Genomic DNA, 18,339 nt, shown 5'->3' with positions numbered 1-18,339 from the left:
TATATAGTATACAAAGCTCTTTTAAAATTTAACTTTTATTTTAAATAGGAAAGCATTTCTAGTGCTACAGGCATCAAGGTATTTAAAAGGCATCAAAATTTGGTGCATAGCAACTCTGGATCATAGAGGCTTTTATTCCTGAGGGCAGCAGAGCAACCCCCAACGGGTCTTGCAAGGGGAACTCTTACAAGAACCCCATGTGAGGCAGCTACCCCAGGGCAAGAAGGGTGGAGGCAAGTCTGGCCAGCTGTCTGGAACTTCATGTCTTACAACCCCTCCAAAGGAGCTGTGGGCTGCCAACTACAGGCCCTGAAGCAAATCTCACTATCCACACTCTGACACAAAATTTACTAAAGAAAATAGGAAAACACCCAGCTCCAGGAGGGACCAGAGTTATTGGCTGAAGGATAGACATTTTTCTCTAACTAGGTTTAGGGGAAAAATCTAAATCATCGTCGTTTGAAGGGAAAAAAAAAAAAGACCATACTTCTTTATCCTGTAGGAGGTCAACGGTCCTACGTGGCTGACTAGAGGTGGTGGGCAATGAGCCGCTCCCCCTGCCCAGGCCTTACTTGGCCTCAATAGAGAAGTCCTAGCATCTAGGACTCAATCCCCTGGAGTAACAACATCAAGCCCTTGACCAGCTCAGTACACTGTCGCACATATAGGCACTCAAAAATGTCCTTCCTGAATAAATGAAATTAAATGATTTCATTTGAAAACATACTGCAAAGTTCAGGTGCTTTGAAATAGGCCCAGCCTTGGAATAGGTACTAATCCCACTAAAGGGAGGGGGAAGGGCAGGGTTTGGAAAAAGCACCCAACTCGGGCACCTCCTTTGGTAGACAGCAGGCTGGAGTTTCTTGCTGGCCCCTGCCCTGGGCACCAGCCTCACCAGCAGCAGCACCAGGGCATCTTTGGTGTGGAGGGTCAGATCTATGATGCTACCTCATGTCTGGGTTTGCCTCAAAGCCTTTTGGGGAAAAGGCTGGTTTTTAGGCCATGCAGGTGAGACGAGGGTAGGCCAGACTCACTTTAGGCTGTAAACAGAATGAGGGATAAGCCTTCCATGACACTGTGAATCTTAAAAGTTTCCCGTCTGGAGTCCTGTATTTTCTCTGCTCTTATTCTGAAGCACAGCTCATTTCTGCTTAGCTTCGGACACAGCCTGGCCTCTAGAAATGAGTCAAAACCAGCAAATTTGCCTAAACCATCATGAGGCTGTGGCTTTAAAGGTTACAGAGCAGCCCAATGCAGATATTCCCAGTTAGAAAAGGGCTGGGACCAGAGGACACAAAAGGAAAAAGCACTCCACAGCCTACTTGTTTGCAGGATGGCAGGATATTAAAGCTACCAAGCTAAAAAACCCACCTTTCAAAGTCACCTTACATGTAGCTATCTTGTCCAAGGCCCTGAGGGAAAAAAGCAATTTCAACATGGAGTCAGTATGGAGAGACTGCAGGAAGATTACCTAGAAAGTTACAAAAAGGCTATGCTCTGGAATGTCGTTTATATTCCAACACATCAATGATTGGAATGGTCTCTTCTCACTTTAACAGTTTACTTTTATAAAGAGGTATGAGCTACATTTGGCTTTATTTCCTATAAATCTATGAAAGGCTTTAGGACATGCTGAGTTTCTGAGGCATAGGTGTGGGCTTAGGACAATTTTTTTTCTTTCATGTTTGCCTCTGGAAGGTTTTTATCAAAAGTTCCTACTTTAAAAATATCATCAAAGCTAAAGAGTCCTTCAAATGACCATAAAGGAATACAAATCACCAACCATAGCTAAGCAACCAGGTCACTTGCAAAAGCAGCAACTCTGAAATGGAGAGCCTGCTGCATTCACACTCAAAGCACCCATCATATAAAAGTATCCTATTGAAATATAAAAAGCAAAGCTCATTTCCCCAAAGCTCAGTCTATGCTGCTCCTGTTCTTTTACAAAATCTACCCAAGGCCTGAGGTGGAGGAATCCTGCTTTCCCCACATACAGTGACCCAACTCCTGGTGCCAGTCCTGAAGGCCAAGAGTTGGAAACCCAAGGTCCAAGGAGAGAAACATGCTGAGAAGTACATGGTGGTGGACACATGGCTGCAGCGAGCACTGTCAAAGCCCATCGGATCTTCCTATATCCAGGGAATCGGGCCCCGGGAGGGGAGCCTGCCTGCTCGCCCCTGTTCCTTGGGAAACAGAAATCTGGGACATGTCTCTCCCAATTATCTCGTTCACTGAAAAACAAGAAAAAAGGAGAATGATTAGTGACCTCTGTGTGACTGACCATATGATGCTCAATGGCGAGTTCCATTTCAAAGACATTTTTCCCTTTCCAAAGTTTTCCGTAAAGGTAAATGCAGTGCTTAAAGCCTGCTCCTAAACTGAATGGAGACAACATTCCAGACCCCTCTTTTTCCCTTTCAGTTCAGTTTGGGTTGGGAAGGGAGATGGCTCAGAACAGGAAACATTCTTACCATCACTCTAAAAGCTTATGCTCTAGAGCAGAAGATAGAATGCATCTGAAATGAGTTCAAGTTAATCTAACTTTTCCTTAATTTGCATCCCTTTAGGAGGGTTTTCCCCTTCTGATTCCTGCCGTGTACTCTGTATGTAAAGTGAATGCAAATAAATGTTCTGATAAGACTAAAGGAAGATTTGGGAGTTATTTTGTTACCTTATGCTAATATAAGCATCGTTTATAATGTTGGGGGCATGGGTTCTCATCCTTTCAGAAAAGACTCTTGGTTTTCTTTTGGTTTCTATGACAAGCCAAGCATTTCAAGGAACATAGTGCTCTGTGAAGTCCAGTGCAAAAACCTTCAATCTTGAGGAACCAGTATAGAAAACAATATGCCAGGGCACCTGGGAGGATCAGTGGGTTAAGCCGCTGCCTTGGGCTCAGGTCATGATCCCAGGGTCAGCGGGGAGCCTGCTGCTCCCTCTCTCCCCGTTTGTGCTTGCTTATCATCCTCATGCTCTATGTCACTATCTTTGTCTCTCTCAGATAAATCTTAAAAAAAGAATGCCCCGTATTCCCCCAGTAAGAACCTTTAGTTCTCTCATGAGAATTCTCTGCTTTGAAATGAAAATTCTTTGCTTTGTCAACTAAAGATTATACTCCTAGGCATATGCTCAAAAGAACTGAAAACATATATCCACATAAAAACTTGTACTAGAATACAAGTTCACAGCAGCATTATTCACAATAGCGCCAAAGTGGAAACAACCCAGATGTCTACCAAGTGATGAATGGATAAACGAAACTTGGGCTATCCATACAGTGGAACGTTACTCAGCCACAAGAAGGAAGTTCTGATACATGCTACAACATGGATGAACCTTCAGAACATGCTAAGTGAAAGAAACCAGACACAAAAGATCATACATGTTTGATTCCATTTGTATAAAATGGCCAGGGCAGCAAATAGATAAGTGGTTACCAGGAGTTATGGTGAGGAAGGAATAGGGAGTGACTGCTAATGGGTATGGGGTTTCTTTTTTTTTCTTTTTGGAGTAATGAAAATTATCTAAAATTAGATAGTTGTGATAGTTGCACAATTCTGTGAATATACTAAAACCACTGAATGGTATATTTTCAAGGGTGAATTTTATAGTAATGAATTACATTTCAGACCAGCTGTTACAAATGAAAATAGGCTAAGACAAAAAAATTTTACACTTAGAATATGATGTGATCATAGAGCAAAGGAGACACTAACAATCACTTAAAAAATCTTCAAGTATTAACATCTACTCTATAGTTTAGGTAATTAAAAAAATTCTTCAAATTCTTATACTGATGGCTGTAAGATGGGAACTAAGATTCACTTCACAAAAATTTATTGAGCATCTATGAGTTTACAACTGAAATTTTGTATCTTCAATCTTCACATTTTAAGATGCTTGGGGAGGGAAAGGGAGTATGGTAAGAGTAAGACAGGAAAGAGAATATAAAAGGGACAAAAACAGAAAAGGCAGCCGTTGGCACCTGTCATTCCAAGCCAATTACAAGCAAGGAACAGTGTTTTCAGTGTGGACTCCATGTGTAGGTCTATGGGCTAGACTCATAAGACAGAGCACAAGGATGGCCCATGATCTCTGCGCGTGGTCTCTTCACATAACTCACCACATTGAATTACTGGTAGGGGTCATCATTATCTGTCTCTCAAGTAGCTTGTGAGCTCCTGAAGGGCAAGGACGTTACTAATGAGGAAATACCAATTTCTGATGACTGAATAAATGGATCCTACCTAATTCAATACAATTACTTGGAAACTACTGGGAACTAATATACTGAAAGTTCACTAGGTAGAGGGGTAGGAAAGGGACCAGACAATGTTATTAAGACTAATGCATGACATCTGATTTTTATTTTGACAGTGTCTATTTTAGACAGGTCTCCCAGCAGTGGCAACAAGCCAAATATAGAAGCGAGTACCAGCTGGCAATCATCATTTCCCAACGCTTATGCCTTCCAAGGATGGTAACTTCAGAGATGTTCCAAGCTGCCATGCAACACACCTTCTTAAATTACCTCACTGTTCAAGTTTTAAATCTACAAGGTGATTAGAAATGGTGTTCTATCATCGTAAAAAAACACATGATATATTGTTTTCCTGTGTCTTTATGAGGAAGTCAATGCTTACATTTTCTTTAGGATGAGGGTATGATATCCAGCACTATCCACCCACTTACCAAGTACGCTTTTTTTTTTTTTTTAAAGATTTATTTATTAGAGAGAGCACAAGCAGGGGAAGCGGCAGGCAGAGGGAGAAGCGGGCTCGCCGCTGAAGAAGGAGCCCGATGTGGGACTCAATTCCAGGACCCTGGGATCATGACCTGAGCTGAAGGCAGACGCTTAACTGACTGAGCCACCCAGGCATCCCCACCAAGTACTTTGACGACAAAGTAAACACATCATTTTCTGAGGTAGTCAGGTAATGCTGTTTATAGCAAAAGCCTGATCAAAGCTATTTTGTTTCTGCTTCCCCTTATCAAAGTTCTGTTCTTTTGCCTGTGGTGCCTAACCTCACTTAGCTGAAGCAACCTGGAAGGTTCTTGACCGTTTGGGATTTTAAGACTATGATAAAGCCAAGAAGATTTTCCACAAAGAGGCACTCAAGCTGACTGTACTCAAGTATACTTTAATACAGAATATTAATACATAATAATCAGTAGATATAAGTTCCAGTAGGGCAGGGACCTTATTACCTATCTTGTTCTCCACTGAACCCTTAGTGCTTGGTACATACTGTGTGCTGAATACAATCACTGGCCAAGTGAATATTTTAATATAATTTGGGGACTTGGAAAAACAAAAATTATGCTCAAACAGTTACTACAAATGAATACTGAATATGAGTTTTAGGACAAGGAGTCAGAACTACAACGAAGTGGTCCTTTTGCTGCCCTTTAGCAATGACTTGAGAGCAGTATGGCACAGAGTCCGTGGCTCTTCTCTGCCTCTCACTTCTCCCAGAGGCTGGGGGCTCAGGGCTCAGGCTCCAACCTCTGGATTCCTGCAATAGCTTTCTGTTGCAACCAGCCAAAATTTGAGTGTCAAATGAAGCAAGTCAAAATTATTACTGGCAAACAAATCTATGATGTGTATTATTAGCAATATTGGTAAACACAATAAGTTATTTCTTTTTTTAAAAAATATTTTTTTTATTTATTTGACAGAGAGAGCGCACAAGCAGGGGGAGTGGCAGGCAGAGGGAGAAGCAGCTCCCTGCTGAGCAAGAAGCCCGATGTAGGACTCATTCCCCGGGATCAGGATCCTCGGATCATGACCTGAGCCAAAGGCAGATGCTTAACTGACGGAGCCACCCACGTGCCCCAATTACTTCTCTTTTTTTTGAGTATAGCTGACACATATTTAGATTAGTTTCAGATGTACAACTTAGTGATTAAAAAAACTTAGTGATTTGACATTATTTCTTAAAAATACTGCTTGCAATTTCATTTTCTTCTTTCTTTTGAATATATATGCATGAATTTATTCATTTATTTAAACCCTAGTCCAGAAAATATGTAAGGTGGCTTTATTTTTTTTTTCATCAATTTAAGAGCAGAAAGAGTTTATGCCCCTATTATGCAATTTTATCATTTCCCTCCTTTAAAGAGTAAAGTGAAGCCTAGGAGAAGAGTCAACAGCCCTCAACACCCATGCTAACAGGTTATGTAGGTCACGGCATTTGGCCCACTTGTGACAGCTGCCATCAACTCCCGCTTCCCCAACACATGGATCACCTGTGATACCACAACAGAAATTGTCAGAGCCATCAGCAGTATTTGCTGTAAGAACAAGTTTCTTAATCCAAAAATTGCTATCCAAATTAACAGTCCACTGGAATGCTATTCCTATACACAAGAATGAGGTGTTTGAGTAACAAAAGGTCTCCTATTTAGGGCTACTTTGAATGCTAAAGGTTTCAGAGCTAGAGCTGACAAGCATGGTATGGTATGAAATCTCACCACCAGGTGGACTGGGGCAGAGCAACCCAGGACACTGCCCCTGGAGCAGACAGATTTATAGTTTTATACACAAAAGCCCAAAGGGCCTTTCTAACTAGCATCTGAGCATCTCGAGCATTTCTGGAAAGGATTTCTGGGTATAATTGGACTCTATTTATATATGTTATTTCATTTTGAAGCTGATATGAACATTCATCCAGGTTTGGCAATTTCACCTTTTGTACCTGAAGTTTAAAGGTATAATCCATTCTCTGGTGAACAATTTTATGGAGACACTATTTTTTATAAAACAAAGGCTCCAATTATTTTCTGAATTCCACTTGAAATGAAAAAACGAGAAATCTGGAAGTATAGGAATGAGTTTAAATGGATGAGAAATCTAGTATTTACAGTTTATTATTCTATAACAGTTTTGCTAAGATATACTTTTCAGTTTTTAATAAGTTGTAAGAACACCAACTAAACTACACACATTAAATAACTGAATTCACCTATTTGTGTCATGAGATGAACAATTAATTTGCATTTATCAAAATCTGATTAACATCCCTTCTCAAACTAAAGACAAAAAAAAGTTCCTGAACATTTAGAAAGTATCTATGGTAGATTGTTAACTGTTCTAATTCATTCTTTAGTGAATTTAACTACTCACGGGGCCACTTAGCTATAAACTACATTTCCCAGCTTCCCCTTTGTAGGTAGGTATGGCCATATAATTTGTTTTCTTCCAGTGAAATGTGAACGAAAGTGATGTGTTCATCCTCCTTATCCCAGGCTCAATAACTTCTTCCCTTCCTTCCCCCATACCTCTTGCTTTGGGCTAAGACTCAAGTCAAAGTGGTTAACTGCTTTGATAATACCTAAGGAAACAGAGGAACAATGAAATAAAAGGAATCCTGATCTCTGAATTACCATGAAGTGTTAGAGAAACTTCCAAAGTGATTAAGCTATTGTACTTTGGAATCTCCATTAGAGAGACTATTATTTATTTATTAACAAAAATAAAACATCACCATAAAGGTAACAACAGAAAGAATACTTAAGTATTTTAGGCAAGAACCAAGATAATCAGCTTGAGCTCTATCATGCCAAGTTTTTAACTAAGTCATTTTAAATTTCACCCTAAACATCAGACAGCTTTCAACCACAGGACAAAGTGAAAATACATGCACAAAGATTAGACGATATCTTTCACTTTTCAACAGTAGCTTTACTACTAGTAAAGGAAAATTATGACACTGTTTTTTTTTTAAACTACACCTGACAGGGGAATCAGTCTTATTATTAAGGGTTCTTTCTTTTTAAGAAATCTCTTCTGTGTGATACTATACTCAGTGTCATACAGATCTTTCCTCTAGAAAAGGTTGTAACTCAAAACATTCCTCAAAGACAAACATTAAATCTCCAGCTGAGTCAACAGTACACAGGTACCTAGAAGTGTATTCAAGTATCAGCATGTATCCTTTTATATCAACAAAAACTGAAATGTGAAAAAATGAAAACCAAAACCCACTTCTTTTTAAGATGTTGGATTCAGAAGAATCTTAAGATTATAGGAAGATTCCATCCTTCTCCCTATTTTTTTTTTTTTGCATATTGTACATTTTCTCTGGATAATCTTGTCCATTTCTATATACTGTTGACTCCTAAATCTATGCCCTCCAGGGACCCAACTTGAGCTCCAGAACCATAAATCCACATAACTCATTCCAGCACCTGTGCTATGGATCCTATATATTTGCCTCTTCAAGACTTGCTCCAAAAATTTTCTGCACCCTTCCAGCTCTTCAGTCAATCTACCCACCACCTTCCCTCCTGGATCTTTCTCATCGTTACTAAGTACGGTAAAGCTCTCTACCTTAAACAAGCAAGCAAACAAAAAAAAATCCTAGAACTTACATAGCCCTCTATATCTAATTTTTTCTTTCATTGTTTAACATCTTAAAGGAGTTATATACACTGCCGGCTATTTCATGTTTCTGTTCTCACCTCCTGTTCACTCCTTAGTCATACACTGATTGCTTCATTCCAAGGAAACACTTCTTACCAAGATCACTAGTGACCAACTTACTTGTTGCTTCACACACAGGAAGAGCAATGGGGTAAACTCTAGAAGAGATAAAACTTTAATTTTGGTTCAGCTGTTATATAACTAGGGTGATTTACTTGATCTTTCTTCAGTTGATCTCCTCAACCACAATATGAGGAAATTCATTTAAATTTCTGGTTATAGGGAAGAAGGCTGAGGGGAGTGGTCAAAATAGGTGAAGGGGATCAAGAGATACAAATTTCCAGCTATAAAAATAGATAAGTCATGGGGTTGTAATGTAAGCAGAGGAAATACAGTCAATGATATCATAATAACTTTATACGGTGACAGATGGTAACTAGCCTTATCATGGGCATCATTTTGTAATATATAAAAATATCAAATTACTGTGATACACATCTGAAACTTAACAGGATATTGTATGTCAATTATATTTCAATTTAAAAAAAAAAAACCCTTCAGGTTGTAACTCTCCTTAGAGAGTTACAGGAATTTAGTTGCCATTTTTATTCCTGTCATGACTAGAGACAAGAATGATGTGAGACCAGGGTAGGCTCAGCTTCCGGGAGAAGCCAGTGTTTTGGTGCCTCATCTGATGAGGCTTCAGTATCCTAAATATAAAGATTTGGGTAGTCCCCTTCCAGATCTAAATTCATTAAAATTAAATTCAAATGGCATTTTGAGAATTATAATTTGTATATTTATAATTTTTATACATAATATACAATACAATTTGTATATTTACAATATATAATTTGTATATTTTTAATCACGTATGTTCTCGAGTGGCTTTCAGAGTCTTTGAAGAAAGAAGCTGTGTGACAGTGAGGGAGAGCTATGTTCCTGGTGGGTTGCTGAGGTAGAGAGGGCTGAGGCCCGGCCCCTCCCTCACACAGACTTTATTTTTATGGATTCTTTGCAAATGGAATCCCAGAAGAACTATAAGGAATGCAAACATGGGCCCACAAGGCAGACTCAAGGGTAAATGATCCAGGTTGCCTGTGACAAATAGGTAAAATTTCCTGCCTTATTTCTATTTCATACTGCCTCACATCAAAACTTAGAGTACATGACCAGAAATCAGTAGGCTTATCCACCTGATTGGTAACCAGGTTTACTCAGCACCCAACCCATAGAATCCTTTTATTTTTTTTCCCCCAAGCCATAGAATTCTTATAGACTGGCTTCTCTGTTTTGATTTAATAAATTCAGTTAAACACTTGCCTTCTATTCAAACCCAGATTAAATTTATAAGCACTAGTGTAAGAACCTGAATGTGGTTGGATTTAAAAAGCAGAGTCTAGTAGTCAAAGTGTAGCTCCAAAGATATTGAGTGGACCTATCAAGAAGATTGCCCGTGTGTACCCCATCCTCTGTAGCACATGCAAATCCAGCCACTGCATGCAAATACCACACTTGGGTATAAAAACAATGACAACATTTCAATCAACACTCACCCTCTAGATTCTCCAGAAAGGAGCTGGACATGAGAGCTCACTGTGGTTAGGCCATTTCTCTGCTGAACCTGATGGCTGGTGTTCCAAGTCAGACATAAACTGGTCTGTGTCAAAGAAGACAACATCACTACTGAATGGAACAAACCAGAGAGTAACTTAATCTACTACATGCCCAGCCTGTTTTTTCTATAATCAAGAGGAATTTAACCATCCTTTATCTGTTAGTCACTACATAAAATGGCTCCCCACATTTTATTAAATAATAAGAATACTGGAGTCCAGAGAGTTTAGGTAATGGTTAATTTATTCCCTAAAATTAAAAGGGCAATAATTTTAAAAGTCACAATGATGGTTTCGGCAATTTTATTTTATTTGTATTTACTTATATTTTTAAAATAAACTCTACCCCCAATGTGGGGCTTGAACTCATGACCCCGAGATCAAGAGTCACATGCTCTACCAACTGAGCCAGCCAGGCTTCCTGGTGTCAGCAATTTTATGTGACAGATTTAGTTTTCAACAGAATAGTTTTTCTTCGATTGGATCTATCAGTAGTTCCCCAAAACTTGTCTATGGCTATATCAAAATTATCTGGGCACTTTTAAAAATAGAAACTCCTGGGTTTTACTTCAAACCACAGAATCAAAATGGCCTAAAGGGTAGTAGCCCAGAAAACTATATGCACAGATAAATTTGAGGGTCATGGAGAATATTTTTTTAAATCAAAGCCCACAATTATTAGCAGGTTATGACATCAATTCAGCAAGTTGAGAACAGCATCTTTTTAAAAAGAAACAGAACAACATAAGATAGCAGGCCGCATTTTCTTTAATAAAGGTTAAGAATTGGCCTCTGAGACCTTCATGTTAGTTGTATACATATTTTTGTTATGTACTAGGTCATGCTATAAAACTTCTTATTGTAAAAAGCTTTCAAAAATGTTTGAAAGTCATTATATTCAAGCGTCACCATTGGTCAGTTTTATGATAATGCTGACACGCTCAGACACCTAGTTAGAGAGCCCAAACAACGATGCAGAGCTCCTCCCTGGGCCTATAAGGAATTATTTTTGGCCATTGCTTATTCAACCTCAAACAAAAGGACCTAACCTTTTAGATTCTAGAAGAATGCTTATTTTATCTAAGCACAGAAGAATCTGTATATAGTCTCTGTGAACAATAATTAATGCCCTTGTCTTAGGCTGATAAAGGAGGTAAAACAAAGGAGGAGCCAATCTGTGCAAAATGCAGCCTCAATTAAGGGGTCAAAACAAAATAAAACAAGACACAAAAGCCTTTGTGCTCACAGGCAAAATTTTTCTGCCTTAGGCTTCTTTATTTCTAAATTCGAGATCACTCACCAAGTTCTCAGAGAGGATTTAAGGATTACAGTGTATGTGAAGTATTTTAGAGACTGAATATACAGTCAAGTCTCTTTTCTGAGGATGCCCAATCTCCATAACAGAATCCTCCAAACCAGACAGGAGGGTATAGACCATGTGATTCTAGATACATCAGCACATAAATAAGAAGCAAGCAAGCCCAGGAACAAAAGCTAAGAGGCCAGCAGACCCTAGTGACTTTTATGAGTTGATTTATGCAATGGTAATTTCATATTGTGCTTATGGAAATGTGCAGTCCTCAAGACATCTTTCTAGCTCCTTGAAACACTGCTGACGGCTTCAAAAAATACCTGATTCATTTATTCCTAATACAAAAATTGTGACAAAACACTTGAAGAATTAACACCAATCCTTTCTTTCTTTCTTTCTTTAAGATTTATTTATTTGAGAGAGAGAGAGAAAGTGTGTATGTGTGAAGTGGGGGAGTGGCACAGGGAGAGAGAGAATTTTGAAGCTGACTCCCCTAGGAGCCCCATGCAGGGCCTATCACAACCCTGAGATCCAGACCTGAGCTGAGATCAGGAGTCAGAAGCTTAATCGACTGAGCCACCTATGCTCCCCAATACCAATCTTTTCCTGAACTCTTCCAAAAAGATTAAAGAGGAGGGAATATTTCTTAACTCATTCTAAGGCCAGCATTACTGATACCAAAGCCAGACAAAAACACTGTAAGAAAAGAAAACTACACAACATCCCCTGTGAATACAGATGCAAAAATCCTCAACAAATACTAGCAAACTGAATTCTGCAATATACTAAAAGTACTATAAATCATGGCCAAGGGAGATTTATTCCCAGAATGCAAAGATGGCTCAGCATATGAAAAGCAATGAATGTAATTTACTACACATTATTGGAATGAAGAATAAAACACTACCCAGTTATCTCAATTGATGCAGAAGAAGCATGTGACAAAATTCAATTCACTTTCATAAACACCCGTTAAACTAGGAATAGAAGGAAATTTCCTTAACATGATAAAGGCCATTTATGAAAAACCCACGTCATACTCAATGGTGAAATACTGAAAGCTTTCCCTCTAAGATCAAGAACATGACAAGGATGTCCACTCTTGCCACTTCAATTCAACATGGTTCTGGAATTTCTAGCTAGAGCAATTAGGCTAAAGAGAAAAACGGCATCCAAATTGTAAAAGAAGAGGTAAAATTATCTCTGTTCATAAATGATCTTATACATAGAAAGTTTGAAAGAACTGACACACAAAAAATGTTAGCCCTCATAAATTAAGTCAGCAGTTGTAAGATTAACACACAGGGGCGCCGAGGTGGCTGGGCTGGTTGAGCATCTGACTCTTGGTTTCTGCTCAGGTTGTAATCTCAGGGTCATGGGATCGTGCTCAGTGTGGAGGCTGCTTGTCCCTCTCTCTCTGTTCCTCCCCCCAGCTCGTGTTCTCTCTCTTTCAAATAAAATCTTTTTTTTTTTTTAAGATTTTATTTATTTATTTGACAGAGAGAGAGAGAGAGCCAGCAAGAGAGGGAACACAAGCAGAGGGAGTGGAAGAGGAAGAAGCAGGCTTCCAGCAGAGGAGCCTGATGCGGGGCTCAATCCCAGGACTCTGGGATCACGCCCTGAGCCAAAGGCAAACGCTTAACGATGAGCCACCCAGGCGCACCTCAAATAAAATCTTTTAAAAAAAAAAGAATCAACACACAGAATTCGGTTATGTTCTTTTTTTAAAAAGGATTTATTTATTTGAGAGAGAGAATAAGGAGGAGGGGCAGAGGGAGAGGGAGAGAGAGTCCCATGCAGACTCTGTGCTGAGCATGGAACCTGACAGGGGGCTCGATCCCACAACCCTGAGATCACCAACTGAGCTGAAACCAAGAGTCCGACGCCTAACTGAATGCACCACCCAGGTGCCCCAGTTGTATTCTAAATACTTTCAATGAACAACCCAAGAAGGAACTTTAAAAATCAACACCATTAACAATATCATCAAGAAGAATAAAATATTTAGGAATTAGCCAACGAAGCATACGATTTGTACACTAAAAACTAAACTCTGTGGAAAGAAATTAAGGTTTCTAAATAAATGGAAACATCCCATGTTCCCGGATTGGGAGACTTAATATTATTAAGATGATAATACTATCCAAAGCAATGGAAAGGTTCAAGGCAGTTCCTAACAAAATCCCAACAGCATTTTTACTGAAATAGAAAAACCAATCCTGAAATTCATATGGAATCTCAAAGAACCATGAAGAGCCAAAACAGTTTTGAAAACAAAAACAAAGATAGAAGAGTCACATTAACCAATTTCAAAACTTAGTACAAAGCTATGGTAAACAAAACAGTGTGATACTGGCACACAGACCAAAGGAACAGAACAGAGAGCCCAGAAACAAACCCTCACAATATATGGTCAATTCACTTTCAAACAAGGGTTCTAAGACCATTAAATGGGGAAAAGGGAGTCTTTTTAATAAACAGTACAGGGAACACTGGATATTCACATGCAAAAGAATGGAAGCTGGACTCCAACTTCACACCTTTATACAAAGTTAACTCAAAATGGATCAGACTACTAATGTACTGTATGGTGACTAACATCATAAAAAAATTGATCAGACTTAAACAAAAGAGCTAAAAATGTTTTTAAAAGATTTTATTTATTTATTTGATAGAGGGTGAGCGAGCACAAGTAGGCAGAGAGGCAGGCAGAGGGAGAGGAGAAGCAGGCTTCCTGCTGAGCAGAGAGCCCGATGTGGGACTCGATCCCAGAACCCTGGGATCATGACCTGAGCCAAAAGCAGACGCTTAACCGACTGAGCCACCCAGGCACATTCAAAAGAGCTAAAATAATAAAACTCTTTTTAAAAAAAATTTATTTATTTGTCACAGAGAGAGAGAGAGAGCACAAGCAAGGAGAGGGGTTAGAGGGAGAAGCGGGCTCCCCGCCAAGCAAGGAGCCTGATGTGGGACTTAATCCCAGGACCCTGGGATCATGACCCGAGCCAAAGGCAGACACTTAACCGATTGAGCCACCCTGAGTCCCTGTAACTCTTAGAAGAAAACACAGGGCAAATCTTCATGACCTTGGATTAGGCGATGACTTAAATGTAACACTAAAATCACAATAAAGGAAAACATAGATAAATAAAATTAAAAACATCAAAGGACACTATCAAGAGAGTGAAGAGAGAATACAAAGAATGGGAGAAAATATTTATATCTGATAAGAGATTAATATCCAAAGTATATAAAAGAACTACAACTCAACAAAAACAATGAAAAAATGGCTGAAGATTTGACTAGACATTTTTCAAAAGAAATAGAAATGATCAGTAAGCTCATGAAAAGGCACCCAACATCATTAGTTATTAGGGAAATGCAAATCAAAGCCACAATGAGATACCACCTCATAACCATTCAGGATGGCTATTATTATTATTTTAAAATGGAAAATAACAAGTGTTGTTTAAAATGGAGAATAATAAGGAAGTAGAGAAATTAGAACCCTCATGCACTGTTTTTTTTGTTTTGTTTTGTTTTTTAAGATTTTATTTACTGGGGCACCTGGGTGGTTGAGCATCTGACTCTCTTGGTTTCACCTCAGGTCACAATCTCACAGGTTATGAGACTGAGCCCAATGTTGGGCTCCTCAATCAGCAGGGAGTCTGCTTGAAAGCTTCTCCCTCTCTGCCCCCTCTCCCCCCACTCACACACACACTCTCTCTCTCTGTTAAATAAATAAAAAGATTTTATTATTTATTTGGGGGGGGGAGCACAAGCAGGGGGTAGTGGCAGAGGCAGAGGGACCAGCAGACTCCCCGCTGAGCAGAGAGCCCAATGTGGGGGCTCGGTCCCAGGACCCTGGCATCATGACCTGAGCCAAAGGCAGATGCTTCACCGACTGAGCCACCCAGGGGCCCCTGTCATGTCTTTAAATATCATTTGCATGCCAACAACTCTCAAATTTATATCTTCAGTCTAAAACTCACTTTCAAACTCTAGACTCATTCATCCAAATGACTACTTGATATCTCCACTTAAATGCTCAACAACTATCTTAAATGCAACACATCCAAAACTGAACACCTCATCTTTCTCCAAAACCTACTCCATCCACAGCCTTCCGCATCTTAGCTGATGGCAACTCCATCTTTCAAGTTTCTCAGGAAAGAAACCAAAAAAACATTGGTGCCACTTTTAACTTCTTTCTCTCACACTTTATATGGAATCTGTCAGTTTATGCCATTGGCTCTACCTTTAAAATACATCCAAAATCAGACCATTTCAAAGCTCCTATACTGCTACCACCTAGTCTAAATCATTTCTGGCCTGGATTACTACCTGGTCTCCTTGTTTCTGCCCTTGCTTCCCTACGGTCCTTTTTCTAACTAGGAGCCAGAGCAGCCCAGCTAAAACCTGAATCAGATCATGAGTCATCTGATCAAAACCTTACAAGGGCTATAGGACTCTACATAGAAGTTCCTGAAGTATGATCAGGGACATGAGGATTTTTTCCAGACAACTTTTAAGGGTGTCTGCAATTGTCAAAACAACAATAATCCTCAAATGTTTTTTGCCTTTGTCACTATCATTTTCTCATGAATCTACAGTGCAGTTTTCCAGGGGAGCTACGTGGTATGTGATGACTTCATTGCTGTAATGGAATGTGTGCCTGTGTATTCCTGTTTTTAAAAGCTCTCAGTTTTAGCTTTAATACAATAAATACTGATAGATATAAGCCACATAAATAAAAGTTCTTGGTAATCCTCAGTAACTCTTCAGTTTATAGAGGAGTCTTGAAACCAAGAAGTTTGAAAACTGTTGCCCTACATGTCATGGTTCCCTGTGACCTCCTTGACTCCATCCCCTACTACCTTCTCCCTAAATCCCTCGTTCCAGCTACACTGGCCTCACTGCTGTTCCTCTTTAATAAAACCAAGCATTCTTCCACTTTAGGGTCTTTCCTTTGGCTGTCACTTTTTCCTGGAATACTCTTCCCACAGATATTCACACTGGTAATTTCCTCATCTTCAAGTTTTTCATCAAATGTTTCCTAATCAGTAAGGCTTACTTTTACTTTTAGATTGCTCTGATTGCTCTAGTCAAAACTGCAATTTGCTCCCCACTTTACCCTTCACAACACTCCAAATATTCTTTACCTTGCTTATTCTTTTTGTTTTCACAGTACTCCCAACATATTTTATAATTTACTTAATTATTCTATTGTGTCTTGACTGTCTCTTCCCACTAGAATGCAAGCTCTGTGATGGTAAAGATCTGTTTTATTCACTGAGGGCCTTTAATAACAGTACTTAGCATATAATAGGCATTTGATAAATGCTGTTTGAATAAACAAATGAATACAGTTTAATTCATAATGTGGGCAAACAACAGTTAAGTTAATGTAATCAACTTATAAACTTTATGTATGCAACAATTCATATTATATAAATCGGTGTTACACTGTAAAAATCACTGATCACATTATAAAGAAGCTTCCAACAAGATTATGTGTTGTTTCACTCACACTACTAAAATTCTAATGGAAGGTTAACGATTTAAAAAAAATTTCCCATTATGAGAAAGTCCAGAGAGAAATCCAAATATACAGGGAAGTTAAGTATAAGATAAACTTGGCATTTTAAATCAAATGGAACACAATTATTTAATAAATAATATTTGCACAATGGGGTAGCCACCTGAAAAAAGTAATATTGGATCAATTCCTCATACATTTCACCAAAATAAATTCCTGATCAATTAAAGATTTAAAAAATCACAGAAGCTATGGGAGACAAAACAAATGATTCAGAGGGGTGCCTGGGTGGCTCAGTCGTTGGGCATCTGCCTTTGGCTCGGGGCGTGATCCCGGGGTTCTGGGATCAAGCCCCGCATCAGGCTCCTCTGCTGGGAGCCTGCTTCTTCCTCTCCCACTCCCCCTGCTTGTGTTCCTTCTCTCACTGGCTGTCTCTCTCTTTGTCAAATAAATGAATAAAATCTTAAAAAAAACAAAAACAAATGATTCAGAATTTATATAAATGTAGGGGAACCAGGACAGCTCAGTCAGTTAGGCGTCCCACTCTTGGGTTTCAGCTCATGTCGTGATCTTAGGATGGGACTGAGCACCATGTCAGGCTCTGTGCTCAGTGGGGAGTCTGCCTGGGATTCCCTCCCACTCCCTCTGCCCCTCCCTGCCCTGCTCACATGTGTGCTTGTCTCTAAAATAAATTAATAAATCTTAAAAAAATAAGTTACAGGGGCGCCTGGGTGGCTCAGTCGTTAAGCATCTGCCTTCAGCTCAGGTCATGATCCAGCGTCCTGGGATCAAGCCCCACATCAGGCTCCCTGCTCAGCGGGAAGCCTGCTTCTCCCTCTCCCACTCCCCCTGCCTGTGTTCCCTCTCTTGCTGCCTCTCTCTCTGTCAAATAAATAAATAAAATCTTAAAAAAAAAAAAAAGTTACATAAACGTAAAAAAAATTCTTCATGGAAAGAATTCAAGTTACATAGGGGGGAATTTTGTTAACTCACAGCTCAATGAGCTAAGGAACTTAACACATAAAGGGTTTCTATATTCTATAAATCAGTAAGAAAAGGATCAATAATCTAATAGAAAAGTAAGTAAATACCAACAGAGATGATAGATTTATGACAAAGATCTTCTCTTAAGCACATAAAAAGGTACACAACCTTACTCCTAAGTGAAATGTAAACTAAAATTATACTGAGAAGGTATTTTCCACTTATCCCACTGGCAAATAAGATGTTTGACAGCAGAATGTGTTGGTGAAGGTATGAGAGAAATAGATATGCTCTCACAATGACAGTGGCAGTGTAAATTGGTACCATTTTTATGAAAGATATCTGACAATCTTTCCCAAAACAGTGGTCCAGAAATCTCACTTCCAGGCATTTATCATACATACATACATGGGTGTCTATAAAAAGATAGGAAATGACACTTGTAAAAAATTATTTATTGCAC

The 18,339-nt window shown here is 39.2% G+C and overlaps 1 protein-coding gene across 3 annotated transcripts in view; it reads right to left on the bottom strand.

Moving 5' to 3' along the window:
• Positions 1-17: 17 nt before the first annotated feature.
• The window catches only part of NFATC3 (nuclear factor of activated T cells 3), a 103,531-nt gene continuing 85,209 nt past the window's right edge, over positions 18-18,339 (bottom strand). For 2 of the 3 annotated variants that reach the window (XM_034638490.1, XM_034638492.1), the window contains one exon: positions 18-2,231. In XM_034638490.1, coding sequence (XP_034494381.1) covers positions 2,110-2,231 — 122 coding nt within the window. In that variant the 3' untranslated portion in view covers positions 18-2,109. Of the gene's footprint in view, positions 2,232-9,981; positions 10,086-18,339 lie in introns of all 3 variants that reach the window. The other variant, XM_034638491.1, reaches the window with a different exon arrangement.

The sequence above is a fragment of the Ailuropoda melanoleuca genome, chromosome 12, assembly GCF_002007445.2.
Source record: "Ailuropoda melanoleuca isolate Jingjing chromosome 12, ASM200744v2, whole genome shotgun sequence".
NCBI classification, from domain to species: domain Eukaryota; kingdom Metazoa; phylum Chordata; class Mammalia; order Carnivora; family Ursidae; genus Ailuropoda; species Ailuropoda melanoleuca.
The sequence above is the reverse complement of the archived record's forward strand: the minus strand, read 5'-3'. Positions and strand labels throughout refer to the sequence as shown.